The sequence below is a fragment of the Sturnira hondurensis genome, unplaced genomic scaffold, assembly GCF_014824575.4.
Source record: "Sturnira hondurensis isolate 20B ecotype Veracruz unplaced genomic scaffold, ASM1482457v3 Scaffold0019006, whole genome shotgun sequence".
Classification (NCBI taxonomy): Eukaryota; Metazoa; Chordata; class Mammalia; order Chiroptera; family Phyllostomidae; genus Sturnira; species Sturnira hondurensis.
In genome coordinates, this window is record NW_028091637.1 from 12,823,096 (window position 1) to 12,847,783 (window position 24,688).

At 45.9% G+C, this 24,688-nt stretch overlaps 1 protein-coding gene across 2 annotated transcripts in view; it reads right to left on the minus strand.

Moving 5' to 3' along the window:
- Positions 1-24,688, minus strand: part of TRANK1 (tetratricopeptide repeat and ankyrin repeat containing 1) — a 95,195-nt gene that overhangs the window by 68,134 nt on the left and 2,373 nt on the right. Inside the window, exon 2 of one of the 2 annotated variants that reach the window (XM_037070875.1) lies at positions 664-795. In XM_037070875.1, coding sequence (XP_036926770.1) covers positions 664-795 — 132 coding nt within the window. Of the gene's footprint in view, positions 1-663; positions 885-24,688 lie in introns of those variants that run through there. The other variant, XM_037070874.1, reaches the window with a different exon arrangement.

A 24,688-nucleotide genomic window follows, 5' to 3' on the forward strand; every position in this document is an offset into this window, starting at 1 on the left:
AGAGCTCTTTGGGGTCCTCCATAATTTTTAAGCATTATCATGACACTAAAATGTTTGGGAACAGGTCTACTCGAAGCAGAAGGGGCAGGGGAAGGGGAGAGCCTCGGGTCCCGAGTGGCACGCACTGCGGCCAGGGGGTACACATTGGCTTAGGTACTAGGGAAGATGACACCGGCCTGGCTGAGCAGTGAGCAGTTCAGTTGGTTGGAGCATCATCCCAGTACACCAAGGGCATGGAGTTGACTCCCAGTCAGGGCACATACACGAATCAACCACTGGATGCACAAGTAAGTGGAAGGACAAATCTCTCTCTCTCAAATCAATAAATAATTTTTTTTAAAAAGGTGATGGCATGAATGACAACTGAGATATTTGGGGACTTCAGTCATTCCAGAAACTCTGGTTCCGTAACCAGACAGAAGCAAAAGTTCTGAAATGTTTATCAACAGTCCCTAGGTTTCATTTTCTGTTTCCTCTAATACTCTGGTGTCGTCAGTTCAGTGTCTGAGCTGCCAACACAGAGAAGATCAACAGGAACCGAGGAAGAGAGGAAACAGAAATTAGGCAGTGGGGTAAGAAATGTCAAGAAAACAGAACCAACTGAGTTTCCATTTATCTGCCCTCCCCCACCAAAAAAAGTGGAAAGAAAATACAAACACTTACCCCCACTGGAATAAATGCAGGAGAACCTGAATGGCTTCATCGTACTTCCTGATGGCCAAAGCGAAGTTCCCATTCCTAAACACTTGGTTGCCAGATTCTTTCAACAGCTCAGCATAAGCTATAGGGTCCATCCTGCAAGGAGCAAGAGGAAAGGTTGGCTTCCAGGTCGACATGAGGCCAGCCTCCTTCCCATCTGCATCGCTGAGAGTCTACAGAGGCCGTTTGTGCACTCGGCCCCGCCCACCTGTCCAGGGCACACCCTTCACCACCATGAACCCCAACAAAGAGTCTGATGAGGTCATTTTCCCCTCAGTCCTTTTCCGGCCTCAGGGCAGAAACCAGAAGGATTCCATTCATTCTCTGCTGAAGATCAGATAGGCACTGAGCAAGGAAGCTGCTTCGGGGCACAAAACAATGTAAAGCTGGTGGGTAGTTTGGCTCAAGAAGTGGCAGTGGTTCCTATAACAGGCACTGTGATTATACCATTTACCCATCACCACAGCGCATAAGGGGTCATTGTTCACAGCATTCAGACTTGGGAACAATCCTCTAAGAGGTTCACGTCCACTCGCCTCAGGATCTGCTAATGGCATCCCCTGGTTCAGACCCGAAATTCAGGTTTCTGCTCTTAACCACCGTACCCCATCGCCCATTGGTGCAAAGAAAACTCAGCTGATAGCCCTTCTACTCAGAAGATGGGGGGACAGGGCAGTGGGGGGAGGTGCAGTTCTGAAGGCCACCACACACAAGGGACTGAGTGACAGGACCACGATCACTGCAGTGCCACCCACCCTCCACCCTTCCTAAAACACTGTAAAATAAGCCTCAGAGCTTTTGTCCCCTAGATTTGTCCCTGCACTTGCCATTGCCTGCTTACTTGTCTGCGCCTCCCCAACAAACCCTTGCTTCTTTTGGGTCATGACTTCTGTTTTACTCACTGTGTGCTCTGCTGCCTAACATATAGTGGGTGCAACAAATCTGAACGCAGGACCCCAGCGTTGCCTCTTTCTGACTGATTCTCTCGGGTGCAGACGGGAGAGTCAGAGAGAAGCGCTGCGGCCCTGCTCACGTGAAGAGCCTCAGACACCACCTTGGAGAGCCTCGGGGAGGTGGCGGGGGACATCGGGGAGGTGGCGGGGGACATGGGGCAGCAGCAGAAATGTCCTTGAGGATTTCCTCTTCCCAAGACAGCAGAGGAAAAGGGAAGGCGGTGGGGAAGGTCTTACATATGAGGGCGATTCAGGTGATTGCAAACGCCATGTACCTGCGGGGTCCTACAACCTACTGGGGGTTTCATTGACTAACACAGTTCTTGGATATATGATAATTCCTATTATTGTCATTGTTTCAGATCCCAATGAGGGGGGTTCAGGTCAGGGAAGCAGACCCACGCAGATATAAGTGGTTGCTTATTTTAAACCCATATGAGCTTATCAGATATGGGTTTTTTTGTCTGGCTCTTTTAAACACTGTGCTGCATTCCTCAGGCAGAGCTGTAAGCAGAACAAGACACTTGATTCGTAAAACAAGTCAGAAGGTGAGATTCCACCTACACCTTCCATGAAATGATCTCTCAAATTTACGGCTCGCATTTACACAGAGATGACTGAGAAGAACATGAAGAAAATTAAAGAATCTATTGACCTGAGAACAAAAACATGTTTCTTTTTCAAATATTGTCAGCCATATGTCCCATAAATCTTTTTTAAACCGGCCATTATCAGGCAACTAGAAAAAGAAAATCACTATCAACAACTGACAAAGGATTAAAAGCCCTCTTTGGTAAATACATTTCCAAGGCAAGAAAAAATGCAACACCCTGACCAAAATGTGTAAAGTCCTAAACAGACAACTCGCAAGGACTACAAGTAATGGCTAAATACATGGAGACAAGATAAACAGGATCACCCTCACTAGTGAGCAAGAAACAGAAAATTAAAACAAGGTATCACTGGAAAATAATTAAAAGACTGGGCACAAGTATCGGGCACTGTCGTATTCTCTTACAGGGGAAATATTATGTATCAAGGGTAGAGTTAGGCCTGCGGATGCTCGCCGCGGTGTAAACCGGAAAATAACTCTGAACGCTCCACAACGCGTAATGGGTTAGAATCAGTTGTAGCATATCCGTACAGTGCAACACCACACAGTTATTTTTAAAATCATGCTGTAAGAGAAAGTTCAATGATAGCCTAAGTTAGTAAATAAAAAAAAACTACAGCCCACATGAAAAGATGTATAATCCAAAATTCAATTTTAAAACCACAAAAGGTATGGAAAACATGCCAGATGTCAACAATCACACATCGGGATTAGGCAGGGCTTCACCTTCTCCAACTTCCAATTGCTCTACGATACACAACCGGAGTAATCAGACCGTAAATGATTTTTTTGCAGGTCTGTCTACACTAAGCAGAATAAGCCCCACCCTTGATTCATTTTGCTCCTAGTGCTGCTCTTCTTCAATTCACTGATTCATTCGATTAAGCATGTGCTCCGTAGACATCACGGAGGACCTCGACTCTAGGCAGCAAGCAACATCTCTGAGTGGATCCTTCCTTTATTTTATGAGCTGCCGACAGGCACATCCAAGTGGAGGGGGGTGTTAAAGGAATGGAAGCCATCGCCATCAGCTTATATATTCTTTTTTATCTGTATTTTATTGATTATGCTATTATAGTTGTCCCATTTTTTTCTCCCCTTTATTCCCCTCTGCCCTGCACCCCCACCCCCACCAGCATTCTAACACCTTAGTTCATGTCCATGGGTCATACATACTAAGTTCTCTGGCTTCTCCATTTCCCATACTATTCTTAACGTCTCCCTATTTTGTACCTACCATTTATGCTTATTCCCTGTACCTTTGCACCCATTCTTTCCCTCCCCCTCCCCACTCATAACTCTCCATGTGATCTCCATTTCTGTGGTTCTGTCCCTGTTCTAGTGGTTTGCTTAAGTTTTTTGCGGGGGAGGGGTTTAGGTTCAGTTGTTGATAGTCGTTTGTTGTTTTACTGTTATTTTTGATATTCTTTTTCTTAGATAAGTCCTTTTAATATTTTGTATAATAAGGGCTTGGTGATGATGAACTCCTTTAACTTGACCTTATCTGGGAAGCACTTCATCTGCCCTTCCATTCTAAATGATAGCTTTGCTGGATAGAGTAATCTTGGTTGTAGGTCCTTGCCTTTCATGACTTTGAATTTTTTCCAGCCCCTTCTGGCCTTCAAGGTTTCTTTTGGGAAATCAGCTGATAGTCTTATGGGAACTCCTTTGTAGGTAATTCTCTCCTCTTCTATTGCTGCTTTATTTTCTCTCCTTCTCTTTAATCTTGGCTAATGTAATCATGATGTGCCTTGGTGTGTGCTTCCTTGGGTCCAACTTGTTTGGGACTCTCTGAGCTTCCTGGACTTCCTGGAAGTCTATTTCCTTTGCCAGATTGGGGAAGTTCTCCTTCATTATTTTTTCAAATATAAGTTTTCAATTTCTTGCTCTTACTCTTCTCCTTCTGGCACCCCTACAATTCGGACGTTAAAATGTTTAAAGCTGTCCTGGAGGTTCCTAGGCCTCTCCTAATTTTTTTGAATTCTTGTTTCTTCATCGTGTTCTAGTCGAAGGTTTATTTCTTCCTTCTGCTCCAGATCATTGATTTGAGTTCTCACTTCTTTCCCTTCACTGTTTTTCCCTATATATTTTCCTTTACTTCACTTTGCATAGCCTTCACTTTTTCCTCTATTTTGAGGCCATATTCAACCATTTCTGTGAGCACTCTGATTACCAGTGTTTTGGACTGTGCATCCTTTAGGTTGGCTATCTCTTCATCACTTAGTTGTTTTTCTGGAGTTTTGATCTGTTCTTTCATTTGGGCTATATTTCTTTGTCTCGGTGCACCTGTTACATTGTAAGAGGTAGAGCCTTAGGTATTCACCAGGATGGGGCAATCCATACCACTGTGTTGTGGTGCTCTACGTGGGGGAGGGGTCCGAGAGGGAACAATGCCACTTGCTTGGCTCTCAGCTGGCTTTCAGTCACTTCCTCCACTACCCAAACTGGGCCCTTCTGCTGCTGATTCCCAGGTGGGTGGCTTTGTGTACATTCTAGGATCCTGTGGGTCTCTCCAGTGAATTCTCCTATGAGGCTGGGAGTTTCTCCTGCTGCCACAACTCTCCTAGCTTTTTACAGTCAGAGGTTATGAGGCTTTATTTCCTCACACTGGAAGCCTGGGTTGCGCGGTCTGTCTCGCTCCCCAGTTGTTCCTCCCAGTTCGTCCGCATGCGTATGTGGGACCACCAGGTCTGCCAGCCACCACCTTGCCTGCCCCGGTCCTCCAGCCCCCTCCTTGCCATGTGTCCTCTCTGCCCTGGCTGCCTGTCTCCCCTCTCCTACCCGCCTGGATAATTGTTTCTTCTTTAACTCCTAGGTTGTCAGACTTCCACACAGTTTGATTTTCTGGCAGTTCTAATTATCTCTGGTTTTTAAATTTGTTATTGTCCTTCTTTTAGTTGTGCAAGGTGGAAAAGTGTATCTACTTACACCTCCATCTTGGCTGGAGGTTCTCAACTCGTATATTCTCAAAAGCCATTAAGATGTCAGGCCCTGTGCTTCCCTTTTGTTTATTTCTGCAATGGTGTCTCTTATTGACGAGATCGATCTTGGGTACTTATTGGGGGTGCTAACAAATCCTTCGGGGCTACCCTCCATGCAGGGTTCTCAGCTACTCTCCCTCTCCCCCCATTTGGCCTTGTCACTGGGGCCGTATTTTCCCACTGGAGAATGGGATGGCATTTTTGTTGTCATCAAATGTAACATTCCCAGCAGCTTTCCTCAAAAGTCAGCCTCACTGGATGAGTGTTTTTCTTCTGGGAAACTCAGACCCACCATCTCCATTCTGGGTTCAGCTCTAACAAACACCCCTCCACATTTCCACAGACTCTGCAGGCCCTGTTTATGGTCCTGGCTTCTCCAGGAAAGACTCCCAAATGCAAACAAGATGATTTTCTGTCCTCTTAATATGGAGGACATGTTACGGAAACCTGTCCAGATGGAGCCCTCCTGCAGCCTGAGCAATCCTAGTGAGACTAGGCAAATGTGAGCTTCAAACCCCCAAACTTTCCTTCAGTGAGCCCCTGGTGGGCTTCCAAAACAGTACTTTAGTTTCACTCAGGGACTTGCTACCTGGCCAAAAGTCACTGTGAGCCATTCAGTACTCAGTGAGCTGAAGTCCTGATCCAGACCCGTCAGCCCCTTCAGAGGTCATGTTGTTGGAATTCAGCAATATGAGGCCTGTCGGCCCTGTGATACCCAGATGGAAGCAGGTGTTTCCATGTCCTTGCCAACACTTGTTATTTCTTATCTTTTTATAACGACCTTTCTAACAGGTAATACCTCGTTGCAGTTTTGATTTGCATTTCCCTGATAATTAGTGATGTTGAGCATCTTTTTATGCACCTATTGTTGTCTCTACATCTTCTCCGGAAAAAAAGAAGACATTCTGTTCCATCCATTTTTAAATCAGATTGTTTTTTCTGATTTTGAGTTGTGTGAGTTCTTTATACATTTTGGATAGTTGCCCCCTATCAGATATATGACTTGCAAGTATTTTCATTCCTTCATGCAGGAGGTTGCCTTTTCATTTTGTTGATGGTTTCCTTGGCTGTGCAGATGCCTTTCAGTATGAAGTCGTCCCATTTATTTATTTTGCTCTTGTTGCTTTTCTTCGCATTATCAGATTCAAATGTTCATCACCAAGATCTACGTAAAAGAGCCTAGATCCTTCTAGGAATTTCACAGTGTAGGTTTTACATTCACATCTTTAAGCCACTTTGAGTTAGCTCTTGTGTGTGGTGTGAGACAGTGGTCAGGTTTCATTCTTCTGCACGTGGCTGCCCAGCTTCCCCAACATCACTTACTGGAGAGACTGTCCTTTGCCCCCGTGCGTATCTTCGTCATATATGAACTGAGCCTGTGGGCATGGGTTTATTTCTGGGCTTCCTATTCTGTTCCATTGATCTAGATGTGTGTTTCTACACCAATATCACGGTGTTTTAATTACTATTTTAAATAACATTTAATCAGTGTTGTCAAATCAGTGTTGAAGAACTCAAACTCAAAATATTTTCCACTCTGCTTACAAATGTAATAAAAACTATTCATGTTAGAATATTTGGGGGTTTTTATACTCCTCTAGAAACCAGGAGTGAGCTCTTAATGTTCTATGGGCAAACATCCCTTGTATTCATGCATTTATGTTTTTGCTTTTTGTTGGTACCGACAAGTCACAGGGGAAAGTGAATTGCCAGCCACACAGAAGGCTTTTCACTTCTTAATAGGATTTATTGACAGTTACATTTTTATTATAAGAAATAATGCTTTCTATCTCTGCTTTAGAACACAGAGGGCTCAGTTGTTGAGTCTTTTTTTTTTTAACAATGGGGTGACCCACTTGCAAGGTGAAATTATTAAACACAAGTGGCAATAATTGGACAGAATGACAATCATATGCTTGAGCACCGACTATGGGCTTTACATCATCAAGTCATTTTATTCTTGCAAAAAGCCCCGTGAGGTGGGCATGATTGTGCCCCCACATGACACACAGGGAACCTGAGGCAAAGAGACATCACACCCCCTGCCACAGTCACACGAGCAGTGGCAGAGCAAGAATCCAAACCTAGACGGCCTGACTTTAGGAGCTCAGCTCCCTTCTGAAGGGCGAAGACAGAGGCCAAAGGTCAGAACCCAATCAAATCACTACAGTGTGTGATATTTTGGCTGGCACCCAGCAGTCACTCCCCTGTTCTTTCAGTTTTGCTAAGGGTGCAAAAGCTAAAAAGATAAGGAAGAGTCATTTTCGCAGCAGCTGCGTTGGCTTTCAGTCAATTTCACTACACCCCTCTGAGAATTCAAGGTCCAGTTCGGGGGAGGTGTCATGGGCCGCCTAGAAACAAAGAAACAGAAACAAGAACACCAATACGCTCAGTAGATTTTGAAACAAGCAAGTCTGAAGGCAAACAGATCCGGGATGTTGTGGTTTGCATTATTCATTATGTATCTGTACGTGAAGTTACACAACTGACTTATAGGAAGGCAGCAAAACCTGCCAACAGGAGCAGGCTGGGGGCAGCTGAAATGGGCAGAGGGAGCTTTACTTTCACAGGGCATCTGGGTACTACTTGAAATCTCGAAAGCAAATTAATTTGCTTTTTGGGGTTTGGGTGGTGTTCTTTTATAAAATAAAATCATTTCAAAAGACCCTAAAAGCAGTCAATGGTCCAAGATCAACTGTGGAATGCTGGGTGGAGAGCTAGTTCCAGACCGAGGCCAGAGAACAATTCTCAAAACTGCCTCCTTCCTACTCCTCACAGGAAGTCAGCCAGGAAAAGAATCCAAGCCAGGCTCATTCTGGGGACTCCAATTTGTTTTCTTTGCTTTTCTTTTTCTTTTTCTTTTTTTTTTTTTCTTGAGGGAAAGAGGGTAAATGCAAGAGGAGAAAAGTAAGGATTTCCTTAAGAAACTCACTCAAAATCAATCAACAGACCTCTGGAAAAATATGAAGTATCAGGCCCAAGCCTTTCCTACTTGGGCATCAACATAGAACACGGAAAAACAGACCACCTTGCCACCCTACCTCGGCTCTCTCACCAGCCTGCAATAAACCTAAGGCTGTCCCAGTTCATCCATTCTCCTTCATCCATCATCTTTAAATTATTCTGCCCTGCCCTGGCTGGTGTGGCTCAGTAGACTGAGTGCCAGCCAGCGAACCAAAGGGTCACCGTCTATTCCCAATCTAGGGCACGTGCCTGGGTTGCAGGCCACGTCCCCATTAGGGGGTGCATGAGAGGCAACCGCACATTGATGTTTTTCTCCTTCTCTTTCTCCCTCCCCTCTCCTCTCCAAAATAAATAAATAAAATCTTTAAAATATATATTCTGCTCCAATTTACAGCCTCATTAACACCCCACTACACAGAATACCAGAGTCAAGACGGGGATTTTAAAACCAGTTGACAAGTCCAGCTCTGAACTGCTCTTGTAAAATTTACACCCAAGAACACATTCCCAGCAAAAAGTAAATACCATAAATAACTATCTACCTGACATGCAGGGTCTCTCGACTATTTTAAAATCTACGCCTCTTGATGAGATTTTCACACGCTCACCCAACACACATGGGCCTCTCAGGAAGATCTGTCACTTTCAGAACACTTCAGTGCTAGCATTTACGCCACACCCACCCTGTGCTGGGCACTGTACCGGGCACCGGGGGTTGATCGTGGAAGGACAACCACTGTCCCATCTCTGAGAAGCTCCCTGTCCACCAGGGAGAGGAACATGAAACAATCACACACATATTACAGTTAACAGGCTTTTCTCCTTGAGAATAAAAAGTAGTCGGTACAAGGAAGCACATAAAAGGAGGGTACACCCTAAATTATAGGGAGCAAAGCAGGCTTCTCCTAGTAGACATTTACGCTAAGATCCAGAAAATCAGGAGTTAGGCCAGTGAGAAGTATAGGTAGACCCTGGCTGGTGTGGCTCAGTTGGTTGGGCATCACCCCGCAAAGCGAAGGGTCACTGGTTTGATTCCCGGTCAGGGCACATGATTCCCGGTCAGGGCACTGGGTTGCAGGTTAGTCCCCAGTTGAGTCACGTATGAGTGGCAACTGATTGGTGTTTTTCTCTCACATCTGTGTTTCCTTCTCTCTCTTTCTCCCTCCCTTGCCCTCTCCCTAAAAATAAATAAAAAGTATAATCTATTTTTTAAAAAGTACAGGGAGGTGGTTGGGAGAGGTGTCCAAGCAGGGGGAACAGTATATGCAAAGGCTCTGGGCTTCAAGAACTGTCGGGTGGGTGGGGGTACAGCATGAGGCTGGAGGGGTAGGCAAGGGCTGCATCAGAGGGAGGGCCTGGGGTCTGGGGGGCCGTCAGAACGTCTTGGAATTCATCTTAACTGCAACTGGGAAAGGGCTGTCCCTTAAAACTTTGTGTGGTGATGAGAATGATCTATTCTGCACCAGCCAGTACAGTAGCCGCTAGCCGTTTGTGGCTTATTATCCATTTGAAATATGGCTGGTACAACTGAGGAACTACATTTTTCATCTTATTTGATTTTAACTGACTTTAATTTATACAGCCATGAGTGAGTAACTAGTGGCTACCATACTGGACAGTACGGCACCGGAGGGCTTTAAGCTGGGGACTACCAAGAACTGGCTTACACTGGCTGCAGGCCAGTTGGAGAGAAATAGGCCAACATAAAACAAACTCAGGGGGCAGAGTCAATAAGAGTTGCTGATGGGACTACGTGGGAGTCAAGGGCAGGAAAATCAACTCCAACGCTTTCAGTCAAACTCTGCATCACAGAAATAGGAGCTTTGGTTTCAAATATAAATGTATGTAACTTTCAGCCTAGCCCCTGAGAACAACCTTTCCAATGCCACTGCCTCTAACGGGCTATTGTATATGCTCTATGACATAAATAATGTAGGGAAATATGTGCAAGTCTGAGCATGGGTGGCTTGTGACTGTCAAGGACACACCAAGGAGAAAGACAGTCTGTGGGAAAACAGGTCCTTTGAGCCGGACAGTGTCATGAGCCCTTTACAGCGTTCCGGCAGCGACAGCCCTTGCAGGGGCCAGGCGGGGGCAGTGGCAGGCACGGAGAGCCACTCTGCCCTCTGGGACAGGGGCCGACAGCCCCACCCCAGGGCTGGAAAAGATGCTTCTCTACTGCAACGCAGCCAAAGTCAGGATGCTGCCTTCTTCTGTCTGTTTGTTTGTTTGTCTGTCTGTTGAAGGGGCGGGACAGGCAGTGGGGGAGATCGAGTTAGCAGGAGAAGGGAGAGCAGAGGTGAGTTTAGAATTTTCTTCAAGTGCCATTTCTTTCATTACCAGGATTTTTAGCAAATTTGGGGCTCCCTCCATATACATCAGTCTGGGAGTGATTTTCTCTAAAACTCAACAGAGCTATACTGTCCCCAAAGGGGTGAAAAATGGTTCCAAAGGAGTGAAAATGTTTATTCTTTCTATGTACAAAGCACAGATATAGATAGATAGATAGATAGATAGATAGATAGATAGATAGATAAAACAAATATATATACAGTGTATCCGTGGTGCTAAAATTTGCTACATTAGCAAAAAGAAGTTATGTGGTTGGGGGTGACTATAACGAGAAAATTAAGAAACAGTGCCCTGGGGATGAGGAAACTGGGGGATAAAGAAATGTGAAAAGTAAACCAAAGATCCATTTCCAGACAAACGGACTGACAAAGTGGGGAATCCACACACACGAGAGTTCTGCCTTACAAAGGAAGGAAGTGCCAACCCACGCTGCCCACACGGAGGAACCTCGAGGGTGTGTGACTGGCTGAAATAAGCCAGTCACGACAGACACACACTGTGCGATTCCACCGGCACGAGGTCCCTGGAAGAGTCGAATTCATAGGGACAGACAGTAGAATGGCGGCCACCTGCAAAAGTCAGGTGGCTGCCAGGGGCTGGGGGAGGAGGCAGAGTCCCGGCTCACTGAGCACAGTTTCGTTTTGCAGGATGAAACAGTTCTGGAGGTCTGCCACTCACCAGTGTGAACACACTCACCGTGACTGAACGGCCCACTTCAAATGGCCAGGATGGTACCTTTTATGTTACGTGGGTTTTTGCCACAATTAAAATTTTTAAAAAGGAAAGACAAACTGAAAGCCCAGAAAGGAAGACTATTTTTTTCAGACTTGTATTTCTACTCCAAGTCTAAGAGAAAAAGTACTCATTTTCCCCATGTGTGCTATGCTACGCCAAGATACCCAAAACACGGCAGGGTCCCGAACCTCCCTGACTCCCAGCAGTCCTGACTTACGTGCACATCCAGCACAGAGAAGGCGGCCAAGACTCACAGAGCCAGGAGGACATGCGCACCCCACGGAGACCACGGCAATCAAAACCCATCCCCCAATCAGGGTGATCGTAAGTTATCTAAATGTCTCATCAATAGGCTGTGCTCCTGAAATTAACATAACACTGTATGTCAGCTGTCACGGAACAATAAAATATTATTTTTAAAAAAACCATCCTCCAAATTGTCCCTCGATGTGGACATACATCGAATCGCCAGATTGTACACTTAAAATATCCAACAATTTTATTTATCAATCTCAGCTCCATAAAGCTGAGGGGAAACCCATCCTCCAGAAGGCATCACATCGTGTGGGTTACAGCGCTCAGAGGGTGATTTCTGTGAGCACAAGAAAGCTGACAGTGTGCAAATAATGTATATGGACTTATAGTTAAATTGTCAGACAACATACATCAACAATTACATGCCATATTAATAAAAAGATATCGGTACTTGGGGTGCCCGATTTTTTTATTTTAACATCCATTGCCAGTGAGGGAAAGCACAGTAATGCGCGGTACATGCACCAATCTTAGGTGCTCAGATCGATGAGTTTCTAACCCAGGTAACCCCGTCCAGATCGATATATAGCACCCTCTGGCCCCTGCCTTGTGTACACACACCTTCACCCCGATTTTGATCTCTAAACTGCAGATCAGTTTTATCTGTTCTGGAACCACCTAATCACGCAGTAGGGATTCTCGAGCCCAGTGTCTTTCCTTAAACGTTGTACGTGTAAGCCTCGCCCGTGTGACTGTGTATGAATAGTTCACATATCTTACCACTGGGCAGTGTTGTACTGCCTGATTTACACCGCATTTTATGTATCCGTGCCACTGATGGGCATTGGGCTGTTTCCAGTTTGAGGTAATTATGACTAAAGTTGTTATAAACATCCTTGCATATGTCTGCCAGTGAGTAAGTGTCTGCATTTCTTTTGAGTACATAGCCCAGGGGTGGAACCGCTGAGTCCCAAGGTGCTGTACGGCTTTGGTGGACATTCCCAGTTTCCCAGGTGGTTGGACCAATTTGTACTCTCAATAGCAGTGTGTTGGGAGCATAAATTGCCAACGTTTGTCAATACTAGGTGTTATCAGTCTTTTTAACTTTAACCAATGTGGGATCTCTTTGTGGGTTTAACTAGCATTTTCCTGATGACTAACGATGGTATGTGCTCTTAGATAAAGATGTCAGCCAAACAGACCCAATCTTAAAAGGAAAGGGTTATTTGTTTTGTTTTTAATAAGTAACCACTAGGTGACCACATGCCAGGCCCACTTTAGCTCCTTTTTTTGGCAATAACATCTCTGTTTGGTGGCAGGGACAGGGCTGAACTCTGACCTGGACACCCAACAGCCCTCACATAAAACAACAGCACACAGATGACAATAAGCTCAGGAAACGGACTTCCTAAGCAGGTTTTACAAGTGAGTGGCTAACGGCTAACGAGAGGTCATTGGATTCGACAGTGACAGCACGGTGTCATAGCAAAAAGCTAAACCCAGGTTCACTTTTACGGCAGCCACTTGAACATTGGTCCTGAGCATCAATTAACAGTATCCATAATTCAGAAGGGCTTGGAGAAGACCTATTTTGCTGCAGTGAACCATCCTGGAGCCTTTAAAGTGGCCACCCCTGGCTGACGGAACCCCAGTTGCCTTTCCGTTACTTCCCCTTTCCCCAGAGCCTCCAGTTCCTGGGGAAGCCGGCCCCACCCTAGTTCCTGAGGAGGGTCCGATGAGCAAGTCCTATCTCTCTGCCAGGGACTGGTTCCGTGCTGAGTGTGGGACACAAATGGGGCTCTTGGGACTTACAGAGGTGCTTGTTAGAGGCTTCTGGGCACACTTTTTGCTCACTCTTCTGAACAAGCTTCCAAAGCAAATCTGTCCTTTGGGGCACCGTCCAGTGTAGAAGTGAGGCTGTGGCTCTAGACACCAAACACGCAGGTGCGCAGCCCCCATCGCCAGCCTGGAGAGGAAGCCAACAGGGAGTGGAAGAGGACAGAGCCCAGGGAATTACAGGAAAATATGCGGGAGCCACTGGTCTGAGAGAGTCTGAGGCCTGCCTTATTCATGCAGCTATTTACATTTTAATCTAAACTAACTGATACTAAATTCAGTGGGAAGCTTCCGTGCCTCGGTCACTCTAGCCACATTTCTTTATTTTTTAAATATATTTTATTGATTATACCATTACAGTTGTTCTATTCCCCGCCTTCATTCCCCTCCACTCGCACACTCCCTCCCCCACCATTCTCCCCCCCTTAGTTTATAACCACGTGTCCCAAGTTCTTTGGATTCTATATTTCCCCCACTATTCTCGCCCTCCCCCCTATCTATTTTCTACCTACCATCTATGCTATTTTCTGTGCCTTCTCCCCCCTTCTCCCCCTCCCACCCCCCTGTTTCTAACCCTCCATGTGTTCTTCATTTCTATGGTTCCACTCCTGATCTAGCTGTCCTCTTGGTTTGCTTTTGTTTTAGGTGTGGTTGTTAATAACTGTGTGTTTGCTGTCCTTTCACTGTTCATATTTTTGATCTTCTTTTTCTTAGATAAGTCCCTTTAGCATTTCATATAATAAGGGCTTGGTGAAGATGAACTCCTTGAATTTGACCTTATCTGAGAAGCACTTTATCTGTCCTTCCATTCTAAATTAAAGTTTTGCTGGATAAAGCAATCTTGGCTGTAGGTCTTTGGATTTCATGACTTGGAATACTTCTTTCCAGCCCCTTCTTGCCTGTAAGGTCTCAGTGGTTGCATGTGGCTACCTTGCTTGACAGGACAGGCACAGAACGTCACCCACATGGAAAAAGTTCTATCTGAAGAGTGCCGTTCCAGATAGCACAGTAACCTGGGTGCACATCTCAGACAGTGTTCTTCTGCTCAGTGAGCAAAGGAGCCTTTCATCCCTCGCGTGTGCAAGTGGTAGACATGAGGGCTGTTGCCCCAAATTTCGGCGCACAGGGTCTCTCTCTGCCGAGGGACTGGGCGCCCACGTCTCTTGCATGACCCTGCTCTCACCACCCAGCGCCGGCCGTACTGTCTTTCTATCCCGCACAACATCTAACACAGAGAGACCGATAATACCTGTGATCAGGGACTCAGTTCACTTGGGACTGCTTCTGCACCATAGTTTGGGTAGAATGCGGCATCACAGCCTGTGCTGAGGCCTTATCTCCTCCAAACATTGAGTTTAGTGCCCGCAGTAGCTCAACTACAAACTAGCTTGTTGCTCCGTAGCTTCCCCGTAAACACAGAACCTTAAGTGTCTCTACTTCTTCCCTTAACAGAGCAAAGACCTGCAAAACCGAGGTACAACCTGGGAAAACTGCTGCTGACCTTGTAAAGCAAGAGTGAAGAGAGTTTCCTGACATGATTTCCTAAAGCGACTTGGTTATTTCATTTGAGAGGAGGATAAAATGGTTTTATTCTATGATTCCAGTTTTACCCCTGCTGAGTGACTGTCTAGAGTTTACAATGCAGCCAACTTCCCCTGGGTGTTCCTGTTAAGACTGGACTCACCTCGGACGGACTCAAATTCTAGACCACACGTGGCCCGTTTCACTGTGTGGAGAAAAGCAGAAAGAGGACTCCTGGGAAGGTAAATTACAGTCACGCTGCTTTACAATTGAATGTTTATAGGCTAAAATTGACACAGGAAGAAAATGACCTGTATCTGTTTGAGCTGAGGGAACAAACTTTTCCAGGAAAAACCAAGGTAAGAAGAAAAATATTAATGAAAACATATACAAGTCCAGGAGTACATAAACTTCTCACAGAAGCTTTTTTTTTTAAGCTCCTCATAGAATATCTGCTAACACTCATATAATTGCAAGACTCACGTGGATTAAAAAAGGAAGAAAAAAAACACTTTCACTCAAAAAATCGTCTTGAAATTTAAATTTTAAATTTTAAATTTTATAAATTTATTTTTAAATTTATATTTAAAAATACCCAACATGTTTCTGTTTGAGCAAATTCCCTATTATAAAATGTCAAATCCTCTCCATATTAATGAATTAATGTCTATTTTCAACAAAACTTCAATGAAAAAACAGGATGCTTACAGCAATTAATAATTCCCAACTTCATCACAAAGAATAAACAAGCCAGAATAGCTGAGATATTTTTAACAAAAAGAGAAGCATTAAGAGAAAAACTTCTCTGCCACTTTAAAGTGTATTTTCAAACTCCTCTAATTTCTAAGTGCGACACTGAACTGTGAGTAAGGGGACCAATGGGACAAATGGAATACACAGAAATAATGTGCAGTCTACAAGAATGTCACCCATGATAATGGGGGCTTTTTAAACTGACAAGAAAAGATCGAATCAGTTGCTACAACCGGCTAGATAGAAGAGAATTTAAATTCCTCCTTTGTACCATGCGGTGGACCAGTAATGGACACCTCCCCACAAAAGCCCACACTCCAACCCCTAGAACCAGTAAAAGCATTACACTGCATGGCAAAAGGACTTGGTAGATGTCATTAAGATTACAGATGTTAAGAGCAGGATGTTACCCGGATGGCCCAGTGAGCCCAACCCAGTCAGATGAACCCTTTAAAGCAGAAAACTTCCTCTGACCAGAGTCAGAGAGACCTTGGAAAGAGGAAGGCAGAAGAGACGCAGCAGGAGATGGGAGGCGTGGAAGACACCCATCGATGCAGGTCTGAAGGACGGAGGGGCCAACGTGATAAGGAAGGTAGTGGCCTTGGAGAGGCTCCTGGGTGACGGTTGGTAAGGAAACAGGAGCCCTACAGCTGCAGGGAACTGGGTCCTGCCAACCACGCGAATGAGCCCAGGAGAGGGTTCTATTAGGCCCCAGCCAACCAACACCTTGATTTCAGCCTTGTGACACACGCCAAGCTAACACAGACTTCTGACCCACCGACCGTGAGATAATTGTGTAACTTGGTTGTTATAAGATGCTAAGTTGGTGATCATCTGTTCTGGCAACAACAGAAAACTAATACACATCATATACCAAGTCCGTTCTAAATGAATGAAAAAATATTAGTGTAAAAAAAAAGCCACAGCATAAATTGTCTAACCACTATGCCGTACACCTGAAACTAATATAAAATAGCGAATGCCAACTGTAATTGAAAAATAAAATTATTTTCAAAACCTGCAGCAATAAAAAGGAACAAGCTGCTGACACACACAGCAACATAAAGAATATCAAAAAATGGGATGCTTGGCCAAAGGAGCCACACTCAAAGAGTATACACTTGGGATCCCACTTAGGTCAAGTTCTAGAACCAACAAAGGGAAGGAACCAAAGGGAGGGAGGGGCAGTGACTGGAAAGGGGTGACGCAAACGCCCTTTCTGCGGGGGATGAAAATGTTCAATAGTCTCACTGGGAGGAGGTGGCCACACAGGTGTATAAATTTGTCGAAGCTTATTGAACAGTATATTTAAAATGTGTGCCTTTTATCACAAGCTAGTATCTAATTTTCTTTAACCAAAAAAGCATTGGGAAAAAGAAACCATGAAAGCACAAAGAAAAATACAGGGACACATTTTAGGTCACGTTCAGCTGTTCTAGGGGGAAATTTGGTTAATATCTAATCAGTGACTCGTACATATGGCCTTTGGCCCAGTAATGCCGCTTCTGGGGATCAATATTGTAGATTGATTGAACACGTAGGACGTGGCAGACGTGCAAGATTAGTCACCGTCAAACTCGTTATAATAATAAAAGACGGGAGCCAACCTTAATGCCCATCACCAGCGGACCAGTTCAGTCAATTAAAGTGCAGGCCCCAGACAGGGCATTACACAAGTGTGGAAGGGGGGAAGGAAGGAGCTTTCTACGTACTACTGACTTGGGAGTCTCCAAAATATATTTTTAAAAAGCAGGAATAGTGTGTACACTATTCTCCCTTTTGTGCAAAGTTAAAAAAAAAAAAAGAAGGGCTGAATAAGAATGTATATTCGTATTTGCTTGTATATGCATAAAGAAATTCTAGAAGGATCCACCAGAAATAAAATGATTTACCTTTATTGGGAAATGGGGTGGAGGTGGAGGAGGGGACCTGAGGAGGAGACCCTACTCCCTCCGTTTCTAGTTTCTGATTCTTGAATTACGTAAATTCAAAAGTTTTAATACCAAGCTCCACATTCAAGAAAGCCATTCTAATGATAACAAAAGCAGAACCCATATAGCACTAGTCATGAATCCATGAAAAATGCAAAACTTCTATACATCAAAAAGCCCTGAAAATAGTAGCGTAACACCCTAACTCAGCACTATGATGGCTGGAGAGCAACTGTCACACACTGCTGCCGATGGCGGGACTGGGTGGTGAAGCTTCTATCTATAGAAACGTTAGACGCACTGGGAATTCATTCTACAAACCTACTTCATTCAAGTGCATGAGGACACGCACTGCCTCGTTCTTTGTAAAAGCAAAAACAACAGAAATCCAAAAGCCCCACAGCCGGATTTTATATTTTTTAAAAAATGGTACAGCTTAGTACGGTACACCATACAGTTGTTAAAAACTATAAGGCAGATCTAGATAAAGAGGAAGAAATGTAACAATATGCAATTAGGGTGAATAAAGCAAGTTGGAGGACACTTGGTAGTGCAACTTGAAGAACTTATGGAAATATCTGTGTGTGTGTGTGTGTGTACACTGGATCTGCGAGAATTTTTGGAAGGACACTTATGACACTAACCGGAGTGGTAATCGTTGGGAAGTAAATCTGGGAGATCACCCAGCAACCCTCTCTGAATACATTCACAGAATCACACAAACAGAAAGGATCTAATAAAGTGAGGTGCTTGGACTAAAATTCTGGAGCCAGGAATCCAAAGCTCAGAGATTCAAGGGCCTGACCAAGGTCACACACCAGTGAGTGAGCACGGTCCATGAAACCCCAGCTTATGGCCAGGCCCCCACCGGGGTGCCCTGGCCCACACCCCCTGGGGTGGGCAGGAAAGCCCAGACCGGATCCCAGGTCTCATCCCTGGTCCTCGACGACTCAGGGCACTGGTATTAGCTGTGGTGGTCCCTGCATGTAATCTGAGTGTAAACCCTGCAGCTTGGCCAGAACCTTTGTTTTGTGGACTCAGCAAAGAGAAAACATTTGCTAAAAACAGCCCTAGTATTTGCCTGTTTTCACAGGGCTTCCCTGAAATCACCAGTCAGTTAGTCAAGGAGCTGTAGCTAAGACAATCAGTGAGACTCGAGGCCTTGGAGGAAGGATGGGAGGGGTCATGGCTGGCAAGTCTGAAAATGGCTCCAAGTCCTTCTCAGTGATTGTTCCTCTGGGAAGAAGGGCTCAGCACCTGCTCACAGGCCCTAGAAAACTTTTCAGTTGCAGGACTGTCACCGTGGTAATCACTCACTGAGATGGCTGTCCAGCTCAGCACAGAGACCTGCTCAGGGGAGAGCCGAGGTGCACAGAGGCCGGCCCTCAGGTACGATCTAAGCCTCAGACCTACAGGCCGGAGCCCCTCCACAGCAGTGTTTGAACTGGCACCTCTGCAGGAGCTCCAACCATGGTGGCAGCTGAGGTCGGAGGCTCCAGACAGAGTGGCCTTGCCCCTACCCTGCAAAATAGCCACTTTGGCGTGAGAGAATCCAATACCCAGAGGCCAGAGAGGCAGAAAGCAGGGTACCGCTGCCTCTGAGGCCAACCTGCTCCCTGGCCCCTTCCCTAAATACCAAAGACATCGGCAGCCTTCTAAAACTTTCCTCTTGTTGCTTAAGTAGCTCTTCTCTTTCATTCCCTAGAAAGGAAAGGACAGTGGCGTGCCTATCTCCTCTCTTTCTACCACTTCACATTAAACAAGGCCTCTGTCGGGGCTCTCCTGCCCCCATCCTCTGCTAGGCCCCAAAGCACCCTGCTAGACCTTGGTTTTCCTGCTTTCCCCATTAGACTGAGCTCCTCGGGCAGAAACCAAGTCTCACTAAGTCTTGTTACTTCTGCAACCGGAGGGCTCAGCGTTGTTGCATGAATAAATGATTTCCTGGCTCTTTACTTATCAGAGGCAGACGATTAAGCTGGAGGAACTGGAAAGGGAGAAATGCTTAAGGGGGTGGCAGTTGATTTCACTGGTGGCTTTGGGTTTCTCACCATCTCCTGGAAAGCCAAGAAATGCTGAACTGCCAGCTGTTCCCTTGGAAGACGCAAAGTTAATGAAAGCCAACCACACAAAGTACAAAGCAGAAACCACCAGATAGATCCAACCAAAATAAAACTGCCACAGCGGCTGGCTACTCTGGGAAAACAAAGGAGAGAGATGTTTGCACATTCATAGGCACCTGTGGAGAACTCAATAGTCAGCAAAAAGTGCCACATATTCCCGTGTGAAAGAAATTACAGTCTCAGGGATGCAGAAATGCTCAAAGCAACGAGTAATCCTATACATCAGTTTGGAGCTGGAAGGCAGTAACATTTGCACACACAGGAAAGGAATCAAAAGGAACCTAAATAGAGCTGCTAACTCTCTATTTTGCCATTTAAGACATTTTTAAAAATGTCTTTAAGACATTTTTAAAAAGTGTACCATCTTCTCTCCCCATCATCTCACAAAGGAAGGGCTATTTTAACTCCCTCCAAAAGGAGGGAAATGCCAACTTGGACCAGAGAAAGCCATTGTCAAGGAACGGGGAGCTGAGAATCTTACAGCACCTTCTAGACTTGGATGGCCTGCAGATGGTTTGGACTTTGAAAGGCAGGTCCGAGTCCCTGAAACCTCACCAGGTCCCTGCAAGATGCTCAAGAAATATCACTGAACGACACAGAAAGATCAGTGTCAACTCCTGATGCCGCAGTGAAGTCTCGATCACTTGACCTCCAAAGAGAAGGGTCATAGAGAGGCCTCCTCCCAGTTGGTGGCCGGTGACAGTCACAATTGCTCCTCAGTGTGTGCCACAGACTGGCCTTTTTCCATTCTGATACCTGAATGTGAGTAGTGTAAGGCAGCTGCACAATAACAAGTAAATTTTATTGGGCACTTACTATGTTCCACAGACTAAGCTTTTCTTGGGTATTTTCTCACTGAATGTCCCTAGAATGCCAGTTATCCAAATTTCCCAGGTCAGAAAACAGGTTTAATCAAGGTGACGGGACATCTCCAAGCAAGACGCAAATCCAAATCTGTACCCAGATCAGTGTTCACAAGCCCTGGGAGGGGTGAGTTGCACAAAGGGTGAGGGTGACTGGAGAAAATGGGAAGGACAGCCTTTAGGATTTAAATCAAATCCCTGCAACAGCAAACCCAGAGAATGCCCCCAACGTTAGCATTTCACTCCGCCTGAACACAAAGGAGGAAGTTAAGGATCAGCCCGTACAGGTTGCTCATCAATCTTGACTCAGCATCTGTGCTAAATCCAGGCTGCCCGGCAGGCACCACATTCCTGTCATATTCTCCACTTGCCCCCAAAGCACCTGGGAATTACAGATGATTACAAAGTTTGCAAAGTTTGGAGCAGCCCTGGAGGGCACAAAGCCCTCCCGGGGCAGCTCTGGAACAAAGGCGCTTTCGCATTGATGAGGGAACTTGAGTTGAATAGCAGCCCCATCAACCTGTCCTCCAGATCCCTCCCCAACCCCCTCTGTGATATTTTAAATGCGGATTGGCCTCCATTGCACCTTCCACCCTCCAGACCAGGATAAGCTACTTCTCCCTCCCTGGATGCAGGGCAAGACAAGCCCAGCAAAGAGGCTAAAACACCATCCACTGTGACATGGGGAGGAGCGAGGAGGGGTTCAGAGCTACCCTGGAAATTCCCATAAAAAAGTCTCCCCCAGACAGGGACCCCTGAAGGGCAGCCCCTCAGTAGTGCTGGGAAAATCTGAGTTTTAGCCCCAGTTCTAACACTAGCTAACAAGTTTCCTGAAACACAGGGCCTTGAACTTGGCCTTGAAAAAAGTGGCCAGATGGGAAGATCTATCCATCTATACTTCCAGCTTTCTAAATAAAACCTAGAACTGTTAAACACACACACACACACACACACACACACACACCACTTTTCACAGTGCTGAACTCCCTGTAGAGTAAAGCCCGGTAGCTCAGATTCTCATTCTAAGTCCTACATACACACACGCCCTCCACTTACCTTTCCAGCGTTCTCCAACCCTGCAAGCCCCACGGCGTGGTCACCATGTGCGACACCAATGCATCTGGCTGCCTCCCTCTCATGGGTCTCTGCAGGGCAACACAGTGGGGCTGGGGCTGGTGCCAGGAGGAGGACAGAAGGATATGAATGTGTCCCCCGATAGAAGAGAAAATCTAGAGCCTGAGATCAAGCCCCACTTTACCTCTTCCGGGCCTGGGGTCAGGTACCTAATTCACTCAACGCTAGGCCTCAGTTTCCTCACTGGAAAGCAGACGGTACCCCCTAGGTGAACTGGACTCTCGTTTCTTCGGTCAATCAACAAGTACCGAGTGCCAAGTGCTCTGCTGGATGCTCGGGACATGTGAGTGAGCCAGACCAGCCCAAACACTCGTGAAGTTTACATTCTAGGGCAGAAGGTTACTCATAATATTCCTGTCAGAATTAATTAAGATAACATATGAATACATGCTCACCATAGAGCCTGGCGCAGGATCAACTACTACTACTATAATTACATCATCATCACCATCATCATCATTATTATTTTGATATTTAAGGTAAAGCCCATTTACTCATCATTATTCTTAAAAAGCAGCTGCTTCTTTTACCAGGGATGCTTATCTCTCCCTCCTGGCACCCCTCAATCTGCCTGCTAGAAGTTCTTTTCCTCGGTCTAGACATGGCCCAAAACTGACCTCCCATACCTCCCCCCGGAAGGATTTAGGGGCTGGGAACGCTCTTGGAGTGCCTGTCTGCATCTCCACAAAATTTTTCACATGGGCCTGCCTGGCATTCACTCCATGCTGCCACCATTAGCAATGCCTGTGCCTCATCTGTTGACATCCTACATAGGCCTGGGCCCTGAGTTTTGTGAAAAGTGACACTGCCCTGAAAAACAAAAAGTGAAAAGGGGTGACAAGAGCCAGACACTGAGAAGAGAAGAAAAGGCCTATCAGACAGAACCTTACTTGGTAAGTGGCCAATGAGTTCGGACTTGAGCGAGCCCTGGAAGTCACCAAATTTTGAGCCGCCAGGTAGGGTGGACCCTGCGGGGCCAAGGACGAGCTGGCCCACGGGCGACATAAGAAGAGTACCCTGCAGGCCACAGCTGGGCAAGAAGCTCATCCCCGTTCAAGGCTACCACCCAAGTATCCTTGTTCCCAGCAGATCAAACTGCCCAGGAGAGCACTGGGATTCTCTCCATGCTCCATGTTGCACAGTTTCCCCCAAATGGCCTGGCTTCCTCTGACGGGGAGCAGAATATGACCCCCAAATACGTCTCTCTGGTATACTGATTATTTTGCATTAAAGGTATTGAGAAACAGCCAGTACAAGGACACTCTGACCTACCTTGTGAGATAAATCTCCCATGTGAAAGGAACACTCCCTGTACCAGGAGGCAGAAGGCGTTCTTTCACCAGACAGGGAGTGGAGGGCAGACAAGGCTGTATAAATAAACCTTGTTACTTCTTCCCTGATTTACTGCCCCCGACTCACGCCCCTTGGTCTTGTCACTTTCCCACAAACACATTGTTTCAGTGTCTAAAAGATAAAAAAGCTTCTCGCTCTGCTCACTTCTTTGAACCTCATATTTTATGGGCCTCCCCCACATAAAATTAAACTTATTATTCTCCTGTTAATCTGTCTTCCACCAGCTTCACTATTACAACAGCCAAAGAACCTGGCAGGGAAGAAGGGGAAATTTTTCCACCCCTATGCCTCTGAAAGGTCATCACCATTTTCTAGGAATAGCAATCCTGCCCCATTCCTGACTCTGCCCACTTCCTGCCTCTGGCCCCATTGCAGGAGGACCCAGTGCTTTAAAAAATGACAAACATCTCGATCTAAATGCCTTAGGAACTTCAAACACAGAGGTAGCTAACCCTACCCATGGCTCGGCTCTGGCCGCCATGCAGGAGCGCCACCAGCTCCCCGGGCTCACAGGAGCTCAGACGCACAGGCCACAGTGAGCACAGGTGGCCACTGAAACCTCAACACCCGGGCAAGACAGGGAGCCGAGTCAGGTAGACCCGGTCAAGGTGTCATCGGTAAGGCTGATTCACGCTTCCCGATTTCCCACAAAAACAAGGAGACGAGGCACTGCTCAAAAACAAGAAAGTGAAGCAATGCCCAGTTGAGGAATTCAGACCAAGAAAAATGTCTGACCAGGCAGAATGGACGACCCCGCTGATGAAAGGAAGAACACTGCTCTTGGGTTAAGCACTGTGGCATTTTGGGGTTCCAGAGCTGCCTGTTTATCTGGCTCAATACTTTTTTTTTCAGTTCATTAACTCTTTATTAATACTTTTTAAAAAAATGTTAAACCTAAGTGTTTTCCCTCCCACCGCCACTGTCCCCACCATCCATCTCTGCTGTAACTTAGTGTCATCTTTGCTACAAAGACAACTTGCCCTCAAATGTCTCTTTCATTTCTTAGAGCAAGGATTTTTTGACCATAAGAACCTCAGGCTCCACACGAAGGAAACTTGTTACAAAAGCCACGAGTCCACAGTTAGCGCGTCACTGGCTGGGAAACCGAAGGCAAGGCACTGAGCTGTCAGCTCCACTTCCCCCTCTGAAAGGGCAGTGGACAGCCTATTCTTCAAGGTCAATCAAAACAATGCCACGCTCTTACGTAACAATGACAATGGCCGGAGGCCCACACCCCAACCTCCACTTCATCTCTTAAAAACATCCAGGAGTGCTTTATCCTCCCCACCCCAACGTGGGGCTTGCAGGCTCCACTCTGCTAAAAGAAACTTCACCCCAAGAAACAAGGTAGGAGTAAGAGGGACTATACCACAGTGACAAGCCTTAAGTATCAGCCACAGGAAAACAGAAGTAATCAGCAAGTTTAATAATCTCACAAAGGCAAAGTCTCTATTTGGTCCCCTAGAGCTACAGGCTGGGAAGTCAAGAGAACTGGTGTCTGATCCCAGACCCACCACTGGTGACTAACAGGAGACGGGCCTTGGTTTCTTCACCTATAAAATGCTCATGGCCCAGCTCCTGACACTGCAGGTGTGAAATTCTGACCAGAGACTTAAAGAATCCCC